The sequence below is a fragment of the Vespa crabro genome, chromosome 24 (assembly GCF_910589235.1).
Source record: "Vespa crabro chromosome 24, iyVesCrab1.2, whole genome shotgun sequence".
NCBI classification, from domain to species: domain Eukaryota; kingdom Metazoa; phylum Arthropoda; class Insecta; order Hymenoptera; family Vespidae; genus Vespa; species Vespa crabro.
The window spans coordinates 872,087-887,086 of NC_060978.1; the positions used below are offsets into that span (position 1 = coordinate 872,087).

General features: G+C 36.1%; 2 protein-coding genes across 6 annotated transcripts in view; both read right to left on the bottom strand.

Annotated features, from left to right (window-relative positions):
* LOC124432271 overlaps positions 1-15,000 on the bottom strand; it is a 96,973-nt gene that overhangs the window by 25,117 nt on the left and 56,856 nt on the right. For both annotated transcript variants that reach the window (XM_046981055.1, XM_046981054.1), the window contains exon 2: positions 356-1,535. In XM_046981055.1, coding sequence (XP_046837011.1) covers positions 356-1,535 — 1,180 coding nt within the window. The remainder of the gene's footprint in view (positions 1-355; positions 1,536-15,000) is intronic.
* The window catches only part of LOC124432273 (phospholipase A2-like), a 17,649-nt gene continuing 9,811 nt past the window's right edge, over positions 7,163-15,000 (bottom strand). For 2 of the 4 annotated variants that reach the window (XM_046981060.1, XM_046981059.1), the window contains exons 2-4: positions 11,460-11,619; positions 9,715-9,867; positions 7,163-7,979 (exon numbers count right to left, since the gene is read on the bottom strand). In XM_046981060.1, coding sequence (XP_046837016.1) covers positions 7,832-7,979; positions 9,715-9,867; positions 11,460-11,587 — 429 coding nt within the window. In that variant the 5' untranslated portion in view covers positions 11,588-11,619 and the 3' untranslated portion in view covers positions 7,163-7,831. Of the gene's footprint in view, positions 7,980-9,714; positions 9,868-11,459; positions 11,620-11,854 lie in introns of those variants that run through there. The other 2 variants (XM_046981058.1, XM_046981057.1) reach the window with 2 other exon arrangements.

Here is a 15,000-nt window from a genome sequence, read left to right on the forward strand (position 1 = left end):
TCTCTCTCTCTCTACCTGTCTATCTCCCTTTCTTTTTATAACGGAAGGAACCTCGATATTTTGCCTTTAAATTCTTACTAAGGTATTTATAATTTACGACTTTATAAAAGCTCCGGTTAAAGAATGAGAGATGCTCGTTTAAAGATCGTAAAAAGGTAAGAAATTTTGTTGCAAGTACTCTACATTTTTTCCTTTTTAGTAACGCTTTTAAAGTTACGCAAATTTTGCAGGTAAAAGAGAGAGAAAAAGAGAGAAAGAGAGAGAGAGAGAGGGGGGGGAAGAGAGAGAGAGAGAGAGAGAGAGAGAGAAAGAGAAAAAGAGGGAGAAAGAAAAAAAGAGAAAGAGACGAACGTACCTGAGATAGACTGCTACGACCAAAGGTGGGCGTTCCTGTCTGAGATCTGTCAGCTTGGCCGGATGTAGGAAGGCCGGAACGTGTAGCCTCGATCTGGGATATAACGGGCCATGAGGTACGAGTAGCGTGAGAGAATCGTCGGCCTTGAGCTCCTTGTAGGCCGCACGATTTGGCGCAAGGGGCACTTGGCCGAGTGGCGTCACCGGTTGAATTTGCACTCTTGGCCGGCAGAAAGCTGCCCCACCGTCTGAATTGCCAGAGGCAACGTCCTCGGTACGTGGTTCCAGTACGGAGTAAGCGACTTGTACGAGCCTCGGCAAGCTCTTTGCGACCTTGACGCGTCCAGATGCATCAGGAGGAGGTAGAGGAGCCCACCAATCCGCTGGTATTGTGATTTGCGCCAAGCAAACGCCGTTCTCACCGTCCGGGCTACATGCTGCTGTTAGGGCAGTATTAGTTGAGGTTGATGAGGATGAGGACGACGATCCTGACGACGAAGACGAAGACGACGATGACGACGACGACGACGATGACGATGATGATGACGATGACGACGATGACGTCGAAGAAGAACCGGAGGAACTAGAATATTCTCTTCTTCCGTTATTATTCAAATTCCTCAAGGGTGTCGCCAAACTAGCATGGAGAACAACGCAAACCCTTTGATGACGAGCAAGGAGCAATTGTCTTCTACCACCAGCCTCACTTCCAGCGTGGAATAAAACCCGAAGAACCGGAGAATCCCTGGGGACGCTGTTACCAACTAAATGCGCCGACATGTCCAAATGTCTCGCGCCCAATTCCTGAGCGTCCATTATCGTCGCGGCTGTTAAATTGCGTCTGGTCTCAGGTCCTGGTAGAGCATCCAATGGATCGGGTACGATATAACGAGCTGGTACCGTCTGCTTCGTACTGAAAGGACCATAGCTCGCTCTAACTGACACAGGTTCGCTAGTTTGAAAGACGGTGAACTTGTCTATTGATAAAACCGAGCCTGGTGGTGGCGATGGTACTGAACCAGCACTGTTCGATGCCGATATGCTTGCACCTGTACCCGTCGATGATGCAGCTATCGCTGGTATTGTATCCGTTCGAGATGGGTAATAGGGTCTTGGTGTGTGCTTCAAAAAGAATCCACCATCTTTGTTCTCGAAATGGACCTCCACCGATGCCGCAACATCTGTAATCAAAAAATATATACATTTTATACTATATTAAAAATTTCCCGGTAATCAATTATTTTATTTTATTTTTTCTTTTTCGTTTTCCTTGATTCCGTACCTCGTCGGATTCAATTTTTTTTTATGCATTTAAGTATTTACGTATTTATGTATTTAGATGTAACATTGATTGATGATAAAAAAGCTCGAATAAGTCTCTATCGCATCGTATGTAAGTTGGGTAAGCTTGCATGAGTAAGGGTTAAATTTGCATTCTGAGAAGAACGATGCTTAGGATCAAGGGGTTATACATCGGGACGTTGTTCTTGTAAACCAAGTGCATCAGCAATTTCGTTCCGCTTCGGCAGACATTTAGAAATGCTTTTCCGCTTTCGTGAATATTGATTCTCATGGGGATATAACGATCATCGAAATGAACTATTCTGAATAATGATTTTGAAATTTACAGATCAGGGTTATATATATATATATATTTTTTTTTTTATTCGATTATATATATATTAATCGAATCAATTGACACGTTAATAACAATTTCATCCTTATTGTTATATAAATCATTAGGATATCGAAGGATATATTTCTCATGTCAAGTTTTACGATTTTAGTGGAACAATAGTAGTTCGGTCTCGTAAAATTTTTCATTTTCACCAGCCTCAATAAAGGTATCACGTTGGTATACCCTTATAAGCTTCCTCCTTGTTACTACTACTTGCGAAGGTAGAGAGATATTGAATTTGAAACTTAAGCTTCATCGGTGCTCCAGCGACTCGATTAATCTTAAGACACGTGTGCCTGAAACGTAACTATACCTAAGCTTTGAAAAGAAATACGGATCTATTCATAGTTCGCTTAGTAGTGACCGGGACCTAGTTCCTGACTTATAACTTACGATCGATCCAAGAAAATTGCCTTGTTCGATCGGTGCACATCGATCTATATGCGATAGATGGATGCTTTATTACGAAAAAAAAAGAAATAGATAAGAATAAAAAATAAGAATAAAAAAAAAGAAAAGAGAAGAGTAAAAGAGATTATATATATTATATATTTATTATATATATATTATATATTATTATATATATATTATATATTATTATATATATATATTATATATATTATTATGTTGGAAACTATGAAACGGGCGTTTTTGTTTAGTTTTTTATTTTCATTCGACGCCCGTTTCATAGTTTCCAACCTAATATAATATATATATATATAATTCCTCTTAATTCTCAATGTTTTACAAACGAAAACGATATTTCTTAAATGCCATTTTTAAATTTCTCATCCGATATCATTTTTATCCCCATTTAAGCTAGAATATAATTTCGTTTGTCCTTTTATTTTTCTTTTCTTTTTTTTTTTTGTTTTTTTTTATTTTTTTTATTTTTTTTTTTTTTACGTAAACAGAAAGATATACAGAAGAAAATGTCTAACGAAAAGCCGTTTCGTACTTTGTGTTTATTTATTCGTAGAAAATTCGATACCTATATAGTATAATATACTTGAAAATCTTGTGATAGTATCGGAAGTGAGGGTTTCGAAACACGGTTGCCTTTAGCGGCCCGTAATTCTCGCACGGTCCCGAGAATTCAGCCCTTGAATATAAACGACGTTAGTGCCGTTCTGTTAACGGGTCTTATAGGTGCCCCGTGGCGCTTACATCGTGCGACGTTGGCAAACTTGTTGGCGGTTCTGAATAGAGATTACACCATAATAGCGTAGAGTCTACCACCCCTTTGGATCATAGTGTCCACGCGAAGCCCTCGGCTTTGACAAGCAATTTCTCCGGATTTGCTCTGACACCAAGGAGTGTCTACGTACATACCTAGTTGAAACATATACTCTAATTATGCGATCGATAGTTAAACGATAACCGAGAACAAACATATATATATATATATATTGTATTTCTTGCATTCTATTATTTATACTAAAACAATTCAAATTCACTTCTCACCCTTTCTCTCTCTCTCTCTCTCTCTCTCTCTCTCTCTCTCTCTCTCTCTTTCTCTCTTTCTCTCTTTTGTACGCGATCATTAATAATTTGTTTGAAACATATTGTAACTTCATTGTGTTTACGGCATTATAGATATGCATATTACTCGTTGTTTGTTACACCTAATCCTATGAAATAATTCGCGAAACTTTGGACGAAATCGTACGAGCCATCCACCTCTCGGGGGAAGGGGAGGAGGAGACTTTCGAAATCGTTACGGAACAATATGGTTGATAGCCGCGCCTTTTGTGTTAAAAAGTTTTGCATCCAGTAACTTCTTCCTTTCCTCTATCCCTCTCCCTTTCTCTCTCTCTTTCTCTCTCTCTTTCTCTCTCTCTCTCTCTCTCTATCTCTTTCGTTCTTCTTCTTCTAGCAAACTTTCCCCTATATACTGGATATTCATTTCGCATAACAAAGTTTTCCGTAGATACGCTCCGAAAGGGGAGACACTTTCTTCCTTCTTACATTTCTCCCAACGAAAGTAGCAAGTTTATCGACTGAGATTTCTGTTATACAAGCGCGCAAATGTACGGTAACGTTACCGCATACCACCATTCTCCCTTTCCAACCCCACTCCCTCCACAACCATCTCCATCTCTCAATCCTCTTCAATCTCTCTTTGATCGATATATCGATGATACTAAATTCCTCGATATATCGTCGATAGAGATTTTCTATGTCGAGAGATAAATAAAAGATCTTTTTTGTCCTTTTGTTCCTTTTTTTTTCCCTTTCTTTTTTCTTTTTCTTTCTTTCTTTTTTTTTTTTTTTTTTTTTGCAAAAATAATTCGACGACGACGACGAAGAAGAAGAAGAAGAAGAAGAAGAAAGGAAAAAGTGTTATGGACGTTGTGGCGAGCGATGTTGTGTGAGTTCGGTGTGGTTTCGGAACGAGTAAGGGGTTGGAGGTCACCGAACGAACGGTCTACTTTCATTAATTCCAAAAACGACGACATTTAATTACAACGTGTATAACGTGACAAATTCTGTTACGACATCTGCAACGTCGTCGGAACATTTAATCATCACATCGCTTGGGCGTACTTTAAACGCCGTTGGAATGCGAATAAAACGGAGCAACCTCGTGCATCCTCTCATAACGAATTCTGAAATTAAAGGTTGTGAAAGAGTTTGAAGAAACGATTAAAAAAAAAAAAAGAAATAAAAAGAAATAAAAAAAAAAATAAAAAGGAAAAAGAAAAAGAAGAAAAAGAGAGAGAGAGAGAGAGAGAGAGAGAGAGAAAATTGAAAGTTCGATAAAAGTTCGTGCCAATCATTAACTCGTACTTTCTTCTTCCGCCGAAAAATAAGCGTCGACGTTCGAATCGCTATTTATCTTGGAACCTTCGTGTCCAGAAGACTTCCAAACGAATGATTTATTCTGGAAAAAGTCGACATCGTCGGGACGATCATTCTTCTCGAGTTTAAAAAATGCCGAGAAACGTTCAGGGCGTTCGTAGCTCGTCGTCTTGTTAGTTTGAAGTCCACTTTAAAAATGTCTCTCTTTCTCTCTCTCTTTTCTCTCTTTTCTCTCTCTCTCTCTCTCTCTCTATATATATATATATATATATATATATATATATATATATATATATCAGGAAGTATTATCAACATGAAGTAGACGAAATTGAGAAAGATTATTTATTTTTTTTTTTTCGTTGAAAGAAATATGTAAGATTAAAATCTAATTTTATTTAGATAATCAGAGAATATTATAATGACGTCATAATTATCCTTGATGATCAATAGCTTTAATAGTTTAAAAGTTGGAGAGAAAAATTCTTTAGTTATGTAAAAAAATTTTTAATGAAGGAACAGCGATTAAAAAAATCTCTCTCTCTTCTATATATATATATATATATATATATATATATATATATATATAGATATTTTTCTAACTTTTTTTCTAACTCTCTCGTTCTCTTTCGAGACGATACGAAGGGATAGATTTATGTACATATGTACGTTCGCAACGTTAGAACATTTCGTTTGAAACAGTCATGGAAAAGAGTGTCCCCCGACTGGTAGGAAAGTTTGTGAAGGGAGATGGTAAGTACGTACGTACCTCTTTGAGAGTTTAAACTTGGAAGATGCAAAGGTGAGAAAAGAGAAGTAGGAGTAGGAGTAGAAGATAAGAGAAAGAGGAGAATGAGGAGGAGGAGGTGAGGAGGACCAGTTGTAAATCGGCATGAGGAACGGCAGGGCATGGTGAGAGGCTCAAGCTCGAATCGAACATAAATTTTATCGTAAATCCCCGAGTAAGCGCCAGCTGCCCACGCTCGCCTTCACGTAAAATGGTGGTGGAAAACGCGGAGAAAAGGAGGACCGTGAAACCTCCCTCCCATTCCCACTCACTCGGCCGTTCACCAACTTCTACTACTCTCTTTCTTTCTCTTTCACCCTTTTTGCCTTCGCTTATCCTACTCCACGCCACTTATTTTACTCTTTACTTCCTCCTTTTCTATCCTTCTCTTCTATCCTCTACACTTCTTCATTCTCCTTAAATCTCTTTTTCTCGGCCTTGCGAATCTATTTGCATAATAACCACAGCGGCAAGATGATAATTCTTCGATCCATTTGAGTAATTGAATAATTTTTAACAACTCCTTTTACACTCTCGTACCTTCACACTTCGTATATATACATATATATATATATATATGTATATATACATGTATCTGTATACATATATATGTATCTGTATATGTGTGTGTCATGTATTTATACACTAAATATATATATATATATATATACACACGATAATTGTTATCAAGTGTATCGAAAGAGTTCTCATCATCATTTTTGCAAATTTTATTAGGTTTATCTTGATGAGTAATTTTTTCGTACTACCTAAAATTTCGTCTTGCAAACGAGAAAGAGAGAGAGATAGAGAGAGAGAAAGAAAAAAAAGAAAAACAAAGATCGAGAGAAAATAATAATAATAATAATAATAATAATAATAATAAAAAAAAAAAAGAAAAAAAAGTTAATTCGACCAACGATGCGTAAATTATAATGATGTTAAACGAGCGTGCATATATTTCTTTTTTGTTCCTTTTTCTTTTCTCTCTCCCGTGCGTTCATAACCCCCCCCCTCCCCACCTTACCACCCGATCCCACCCACTACCCCTATGCGTCCACCTCGTCCAATCCTTTCACCCCTTTTCCTCGTTAGCATAGTTTTTCACGCGAGTAACCGCAACATTTCGATGCTTTTTCGGCTCATGCATTATTCCAATTTCGCGACTACATTTAATCTTCTTTAGGTGAAAGAATGGGTACGAGAAACGAGTTATACGTCAAAAAAAGAAAAAGAAAAGGAAAGAAAAGAAAAAAAAAAAAAGAAAAGAAAGAAGGATAGAATAGAAAAAAATTATATTACTCGACGACTAGGAATGTCGGCACAATCTTGAAAATTCATGAAGTCACGTTCGTTAAGGACTCCTTTCGTTATTATCTCATCGAGATAGGATTACTCAGCGAACGAACGAACGATCTTCCTGCCATATTGATAACGGATAGCGCAGTGAATGAGAAAGGAAAAAAAAAAGAAAAAAAAAAAAAAAAAAGGAAAAAGAAAAAGAAACGGAAAAGATAACAAAATATCAGTATTAATTATTTCTCCCTGTTATGCCATTTAATTACTTTTATTTCCCCTTTGCGTACATAATGAATTGCGATTGCGCATACATATATGCAAACATACATACATAAATGCATATATATATATATATATATATAGATATAAGTATATAGAAATATATTTAGAAATGCGACCGTACGGAATCTGAATAATCGTCTGACAGGACAAATCGTTAATAGACCATGAATAGTAAACGTGTTGACCGCGTAAAAAGGCGCGACGTCGTTCTGACGAGTGAGCTCGTAAATGAAATGGAGCTCACCAACACGATAATATTTTATTAAAGCGTGTCATACGTATATACATACGTACATACATACAATACGTACATACATACATACATATATACATATATACATACATACATATATCCGAAAAATCTCAGACATGAACTCATTCGACTTTGACAAAGGTGAAAAAATGGGGGAAAAAATTGAAAGGAAAGCAAAAGAAAAAGGAAAAAGGGAGAAAAAAAAAGAACGAAAAAGGAAAAATAAAAAAAAAAAAAAAAAAGAAATGTTCTCGATGATGGTTTTCAAGAACGTAATCCGTTTTGTTGTCCTTCTTTATTCGCCACTCTCTCTCTCTCTTGTCCTCTTTATCTCTTGCTTGCTCTTCTATAGATAGAACTACTCGCTTATGGCCAAACGCGTTCAGTTGTGAGAATGCGCGAATTCGATCGGATTGACGTCGTTGATATCGTGGAACATCGTCGTTTTGGCATATAGAGGCACGTCGAACCACTGATACCTCTTCGTTTGGCTCTCGTCCAGCTCGTACTCCAAACACCGTCTAGGATAACTGCCAAGGGTCGTTAGCACATCGTCCTTTAAACTCTATCCCTCTCTCTCTCTCTCTCTCTCTCTCTCTCTCTCTCTCTCTCTCTTTCTCTCTGTCTATCTCTTTCTCTATAGAATTTCGCACGGCACACCGTGCCCTTGAAAGGACACCCTAACTCTCGTAATCTCTAGCTCTCGTGGCTTATCGAGGCCTTATCGAGGCATTATCGAGGAGATATCCGCGAAAGTTCGTTCTATTACAAAATTCACTACAAAAGATCAACGCGATACTTTAAAGAAGATTATTTCCGTAGAAATGTTTTTGGCAAAGAATTCTTATGGCTATTCCTTTTTTTCTTACTTCTGACCCAAGGGAACTGAGTTTTGTCGTCTTTGCGATATTACTTCCGAAGAAGAATGTTGTATGTTTAAAGGACGCGTTATCGCAACTGGAAAATTTTCCGGGTTGGTAGTTTCGTGAAAATAGCGCCGTCGAAAGAGTTCGTTGTGCCGTGCGAATGTGTGTGTGTGTGTGATATATATATATATATATATATATATATATATATATATATATATATATACACGTATCTAGATACTAGGTCCATTCAAGTTCTAAGGTCTCTTAATTTGTTTTCTTTTCTTTTTTTCCCTTCTCTTTTCTTTTCTTTGAAAAACTACTTACACAAGAAAGTTAAAACTATTGTCACTTAATTCTTAACATAATCACATACTACTATATACACATAGAGATACTTTTCGAAACGTCGTTGTCATGATTGCACGGTCTAACGTTAACGATTTCTTAGAGATCTGTTTTGTTCCTTAGAAAATCCCTGAGATGCAAGAATGACCCAACTGAGATGAGGAACAATGAACGACGTGACTCATGGTGAGTGTCCTTCGAAGAAAGAAAAAAAAAAAAAAAAAAAGAAAGAAAAAAAGAATAAAAGAAAAAAGGAAAAACCAAAGATCCATCGTTCATTGCATTTTCAAAAGGGAATGACGAATAGAACAGTCAGGACATTCAATGAGCGATGTGTTTTCGTTTGGGAGTAGATGCTTTCTTTCTTTTGAACGTTCTAACAAGAAACTACGTCAGGAAAAAAAAAATAGGTATGCTCTTTCCTCTTCATCGAGACAATGTCTCTACTGGTCTCTCGTCGGGTGGCCTATGAGATTTCTTCACGCACGACAACGCGTCAAAGTGATTCCTCGTGTTTCTTACTCGACCGGTCTAATGTACTTAACGATTTTTTAACGTTGAACGAACGACAACGACGACTACTACTACTACTACTACTACTTCCCATGTTCTAGCTTCTCATCATTTTCCAGTCTACAGTCTACACCCTCCAGTGCAATTTTTTTCACATCGACAAGCATTTTTCAGTTGGTAAAACAGATCCCTGAAGGATCGTTCACACCGGCTATATGCCAATCGTGAGTGGCGTTGAAACGTTAAAAAAAGAAAAATATCCATATTAAGTATACACCAGAGAATAAACGATCATCTTGATAAGTCATACTAGCTTTTAGTTTTCTGGTGAAAGAAGAAAAGCAAAAGAAAAAAAAAAAAGAAAAAAAGAAAAATTACTTTAGAGTACCTTAAAATTTCAATGTATCTCGCATCATAGAATAATCTCTATAGAAATTATTCTATAGAGATAGAAATAGTATCTATGTAATATCTACATATATTTATTAACATATTATATATATATATATATATATTTATTAGATAAAAGCGAACTTACTTCGCATAACGTTTGCAGTTCACAATCGGATAATCCTCGCGGAAACACTTCGTGTCCAAAACATTGAAGTAGAGGAACCCGATCTTACCAGCAATTTTGTCACCCGAACGCTGGAGGCAGTCATAGAACTTCTCGTCGCAGGAACAATGCAACCTAACGCCATCGGTCATCGGTCACCGGAGGAACACGGTGAAGGGTTAAATTATTGAATATCGATAAAGGGAGGACTTGGAATACGCGCGACAACCTCTCTCATATCCCATGGGAGAACAGTAAGTAGATCCCGAAAGATTATCTTTCGTCACGCGAAACACGCTTTTGATACTCTCATGTATATATATATATATATATAAAACATCGTATCTACGCTCGTGTCAATCTACGACGGAATATGTTGAATTTTAATAACGTATTTAATAATAATAATAATAATAATAATAATAATAATAATAATAATAATAATAATAATAATAATAACAATATTAATAATAATAATGAAAAAAGAAGTCGTCCGTTATTGACCATCATAAATTTTTTAAACAAATCCTCACAAATCTTTTCACAAATTACACATTCTCTCATTCTGACATACATATATAACATTCTGTATCATAAATTTTGTTTTGTTTCTATAGATTAAACATTATATGTATTTATATTTATATTTTTGTTATGTATATGTATATTTTTGTCAGATAGACGATAGAAGGGGGTGGGGATGGAGGGAGGGGGTGGAGGGGGGTAAACGAAAAATTGGAACGTATAATTGGAAAATCAATGCAGGACGATAATAAATGTGGAATCAAAATGTAGCTAATCACGTTGTAATGGCCAATAACTTTCGGGACTTCTCTCTACGGGGATGAAAAAAAAAACAAAAAAAAAAAAAAAAAGAAGAAGAAAAAAAAAAAGATAAGAAAAAGAGAAAACACGAAAACAAAAATACGAAGGATAAAAAACGAAAAAAAAAAAAAAAAGAAAATTATAAAAGAGAAACAAACAAAAAAACAAAAGAATTAAAAAAGATTAATTCTTTGTTTATGACACTGAAATTGTATCTGCTGGCGATCACTATGGCCCGGAGTTTCATTGCGATTCATTTATTCCAGTTCGTTGGAACGAACTAATAAACGAGATGCACAACGTAGACGACACGTCGGTGCGTCTGCACGTGTGTAAACGACACGCGTAATGATGACACGAGCTGTAGAATATGGAAGCAATAAAAGTAACGTCGCTCGATAATCCATGTGGGATGTGTGGACGACAAGCGAACAATATAGTGGATACGTATACCACGTATAGTACGTAGTTAAACTCGTTAATCAATCATTAATGTATTTTTTTTTAACGAACTACGTACGAATGAAAATTACGTATATATATGATCAGAATCGTAAAAGTACGAAGAAGATTCAACGAGGAATTGATCGATCGATCCATCGATCAACAGATAGATCGACTTATTGTCTCCTACATTTATATATATATATATATATATATATATATATATATATATATATATATATATATATATATTAACGAGATATGAAGAAATAAAGAAAATTGATACACTCTTGGGATAATTCATTCGAAGAAGAAGAAGAAGAAGAAGAAGAAGAAGGAAAAGAAAAAAAAATATATAGAAGATGATATTTCGGATTGGATCGTTTCGAATTTCGTTTAAAGAAACAAAACTATACTCTATAGTTACGAATAAGCGCCAAAATGAAATATTGTTCCACCTTGTATAGATGGAAGGGTTTGTCAGATTGTGCTTGGTCATCATAGCCTCGATAATATCGTCGCAATAATCGTGCTCGCGGCAGCAAGCATCGGTCTCAGCGAATCGGCCAAGATCGTCGTAATCCATTGCAATGTTTCCGCTTCCGCACCACTTTGTTCCTGAGGATAAAGAAAAGATATAAAAGAGAAAAAGAAAGATATAGAAATGGTACAAGAGATCGAGTGAGATCGAGAGAAAGATCGAGAGAGACAGAGACAGAGAGAGAGAGAGAGAGAGAGAGAGAGAGAGAGAGAGAGAGAGAGAGAGAGAGAAATAAAAGGTTAAAAGAGAACAATACTGTCTTATAAAAATCATCGTCTAGAGAAAGATAAATCTAGTCCCTTCCAATCTCACCTGGAAAGATCAAATTCAACGGACGACGTGTACTTTCCCGTAGATCGTTGCTGTCTGAAACTTCAATGCCGATAAAGCCTGTCTCGATAATCCAACCGTATATGAAAAAAGAATTAGGAAGGAAAAGAAAATATAATGGAAGGTGAATGAAATCGAAGACACGTAACATTCTCGTTCGAAATCGTACAACGCTTCTTTCTTTTTACTTCTTCTTCGTCTTCTTCTTCTTCTTTTTCTTTTTCCTCCAACAAAAAGGAAATAAAAAAAGAGTTTGTATATATATATATCTTTCTCTATATAAACAATAATACGATATTCGGTAAGAAAAAAGTATATGAGCTCTGAGTTTATATACATAGATCAAAGAGTATATATCACCCTACCTTCCTTACTTCCTTCCTTCTTTCTTTCTATCTATCTTGTTACGACCTATTTTTCGTATCCGATCTAATCGGACGAATTGCGCGTATGCCGTACGAAATAGGCGACCGCTGTGTGTTAATACGGATATCTTTCCCTCTTTCTTCCATCCCCTTGCAACCAGTTTAGAGATAGTCAAGAGATATCAGAGTTAGTCAGTATAGTATGTATATATGTATGTATATATGTATACATATCTCGTAACACCCCCCCCCGTCGTTTTCGTCTTCTTCGTCGTCATGTCCTGGTCGTCCTCGGTCCGACCCTTGGGTAAAATCGACGATGTGGTAAGTAGACGTTAGTTGGAATGGGTCACGAAGCAATCCGTTGAATTTACAAACCCCATCCATGTTGTATATATATATATATATATGTATCTATGTATGTAAGTGTGTGTGTCGACGAAAATCGATAAGCTTTTTCCCCTCGCTTCTTTTTCTCTTTTTTTTCTCTCTCTCTTTCTCTCTCACATATACGAGCGCACGCACATACATTCGTTCATCTATCTATTTATCTCTCTCTCTCTCTCTCTCTCTCTCTTTCTCTGTGTTTTAGTTCGTGTGTCTGGTTTTAACGACGTACGAGCATTCTGGTGCACCGAGACTTGAAGCGAACTTCAACAAACTCCGAACTAAGTTTTCGTGCAATCGAGATCGAGAACCGTTATATTAAAATTCCAGATCTTCACGCGCTTGTACCCATTGGTATGTTCGTTGTGGTTACGGTTTTGGAATGAGGATACATTAAAATCAATTTTGCGTCGGTCCACGTACCACGGACCATGGACCACGGAACCGAAAATCCTATCCGAGATGTCTGAATTCCAGGATACCCGAATAAATGTTTGCTTAATAATCAACGTGCATTTCATTCCGCAAGTTCTCCAATCGACGCCGTATCTCTTGATTATTATACGGATGATCCAACGTCAGTTCGGAAGATTATTACACGTTCGGTGAGAAAAATTCATTTTCGTATTTAATTATAATACCTTTTCTTAATACCCTCTTAAACCAATCCCCATCACTTTCTCAAAAGTTTAATTAAAATCGATTCTTATTGCTATGAAAGCAACGATAAGGTACCGTCGTATTAAATATGTTTCTTCGATATGAGTTACTCATATGTCGAAATATATAAGTATATATGTATATATATATATATACGCATATTACAAATATCTAACAGAAATTCTACCGCCGTTCTAACGTTCTATTAACGCGCTTATGCTACTAAAATACGCGCACGAGAGAACATTTTCGACCTCGTTTCTCCTTCGATATTACTATAAATTATCTTACTAATTGGACGGAAGTGAGGAAATATATCCTCGAATATCACCGTACCACTGTGAAAAATCGATGAGATTAGTTAAGTTGAAAATTGCTGAAGTAACGTTACTCACTACAAATTAAACGGACTTTTCAAAAGTTTATCTTTAATGAAAGAAATACAAATAGATATAGAAATAGAGAGAAATAGAGAGAAAGAGAGAGAGAGAGAGAGAGAGAGAGAGAGAATGATAAAAGTAAAGTTTTATCTGTGCTACTCGTAAATTTTTTTCCAATAACCAATGACTACCTGTATTTCTATACGAATGTTTATTACGTTTATCTGATTACACGAGAAAATCGTGAACTATAATATAAATAAAATTATTTTATTATATAGAGGGTATTTGTTCTTTGGAGGGGATAGGGGAAGTTGGTGGGAGAAGGGGAAAGAAGGAAGTGGTGTGGAATAACAGTGTATCGATCGAACGGAAAGGATTCAATGACATTTTTAAGGTTTTAAGCTAGAAAAGCACAATAATCTCTGATATATTTTATTATTCCGAATGAAAACAGAAAAAGAAAGAGAGAGAGAGAGAGAGAGAGAGAGAGAAGAAAAATGAACTGATACAATAATTAAAAGAAACCCATTCACATTTTTTTACTTTGCATAAAATTACATAGTACAGAATAATTGTATATATTAGAGTAGCATCCGAGTAAGTACTTGTAACATTGCATAGCGATTAAAAAATTATTTCATGGCAAATAATACGTTCTTTTGTGTTGTAAAGAAGAGGGGAGGGGGGGGGGAACAAAAAGAACAAATAGGAAAAAACAGAGGAAGAAAGAAAGGGGATGGGAGGGGGAGCAAGGGGGGAAAGAAACGATGATATTACGATTCGTTAATGCATCTCACGTGGTGGATTATATTTTGTGAACGAAACGAAGCGTTACGTTTTAATATGTAAAATCTGCGAGATAGAGTATATATATATATATATATATATTTGCGTAAAACGGCACATAAAATCTTGGCAAATGCAATTCGATAGGATCGGTATTTGCGTCGCAATTGGAAAATTCATTTATGGAGAAATTTAAGTTCTTCCGTCGATGAGAAATTAAACGTACCTATTACGTACATACATATATACATATATATGTATATATATATATATATATATGTGTGTGTGTGTGTGTGTACATACGTAGATAGACAATACCATACATAGCTAATATAAAAATCAATCGGATAAATTCAGGATTGTCGTTAGAATCGTATTAAAATGAAAAAGAGAAACGCAAATTCTACTCTTCGATTATTAATAATGGCAACCGTTAGAATCCTGAAGATCTGGACATAGGAAGTGTTTGATATTACGTGGTCCTACGTAACCATTCTGACTACGAGCACATTCGCATAACCAAATATTAACAGCTGTAACTTTTATC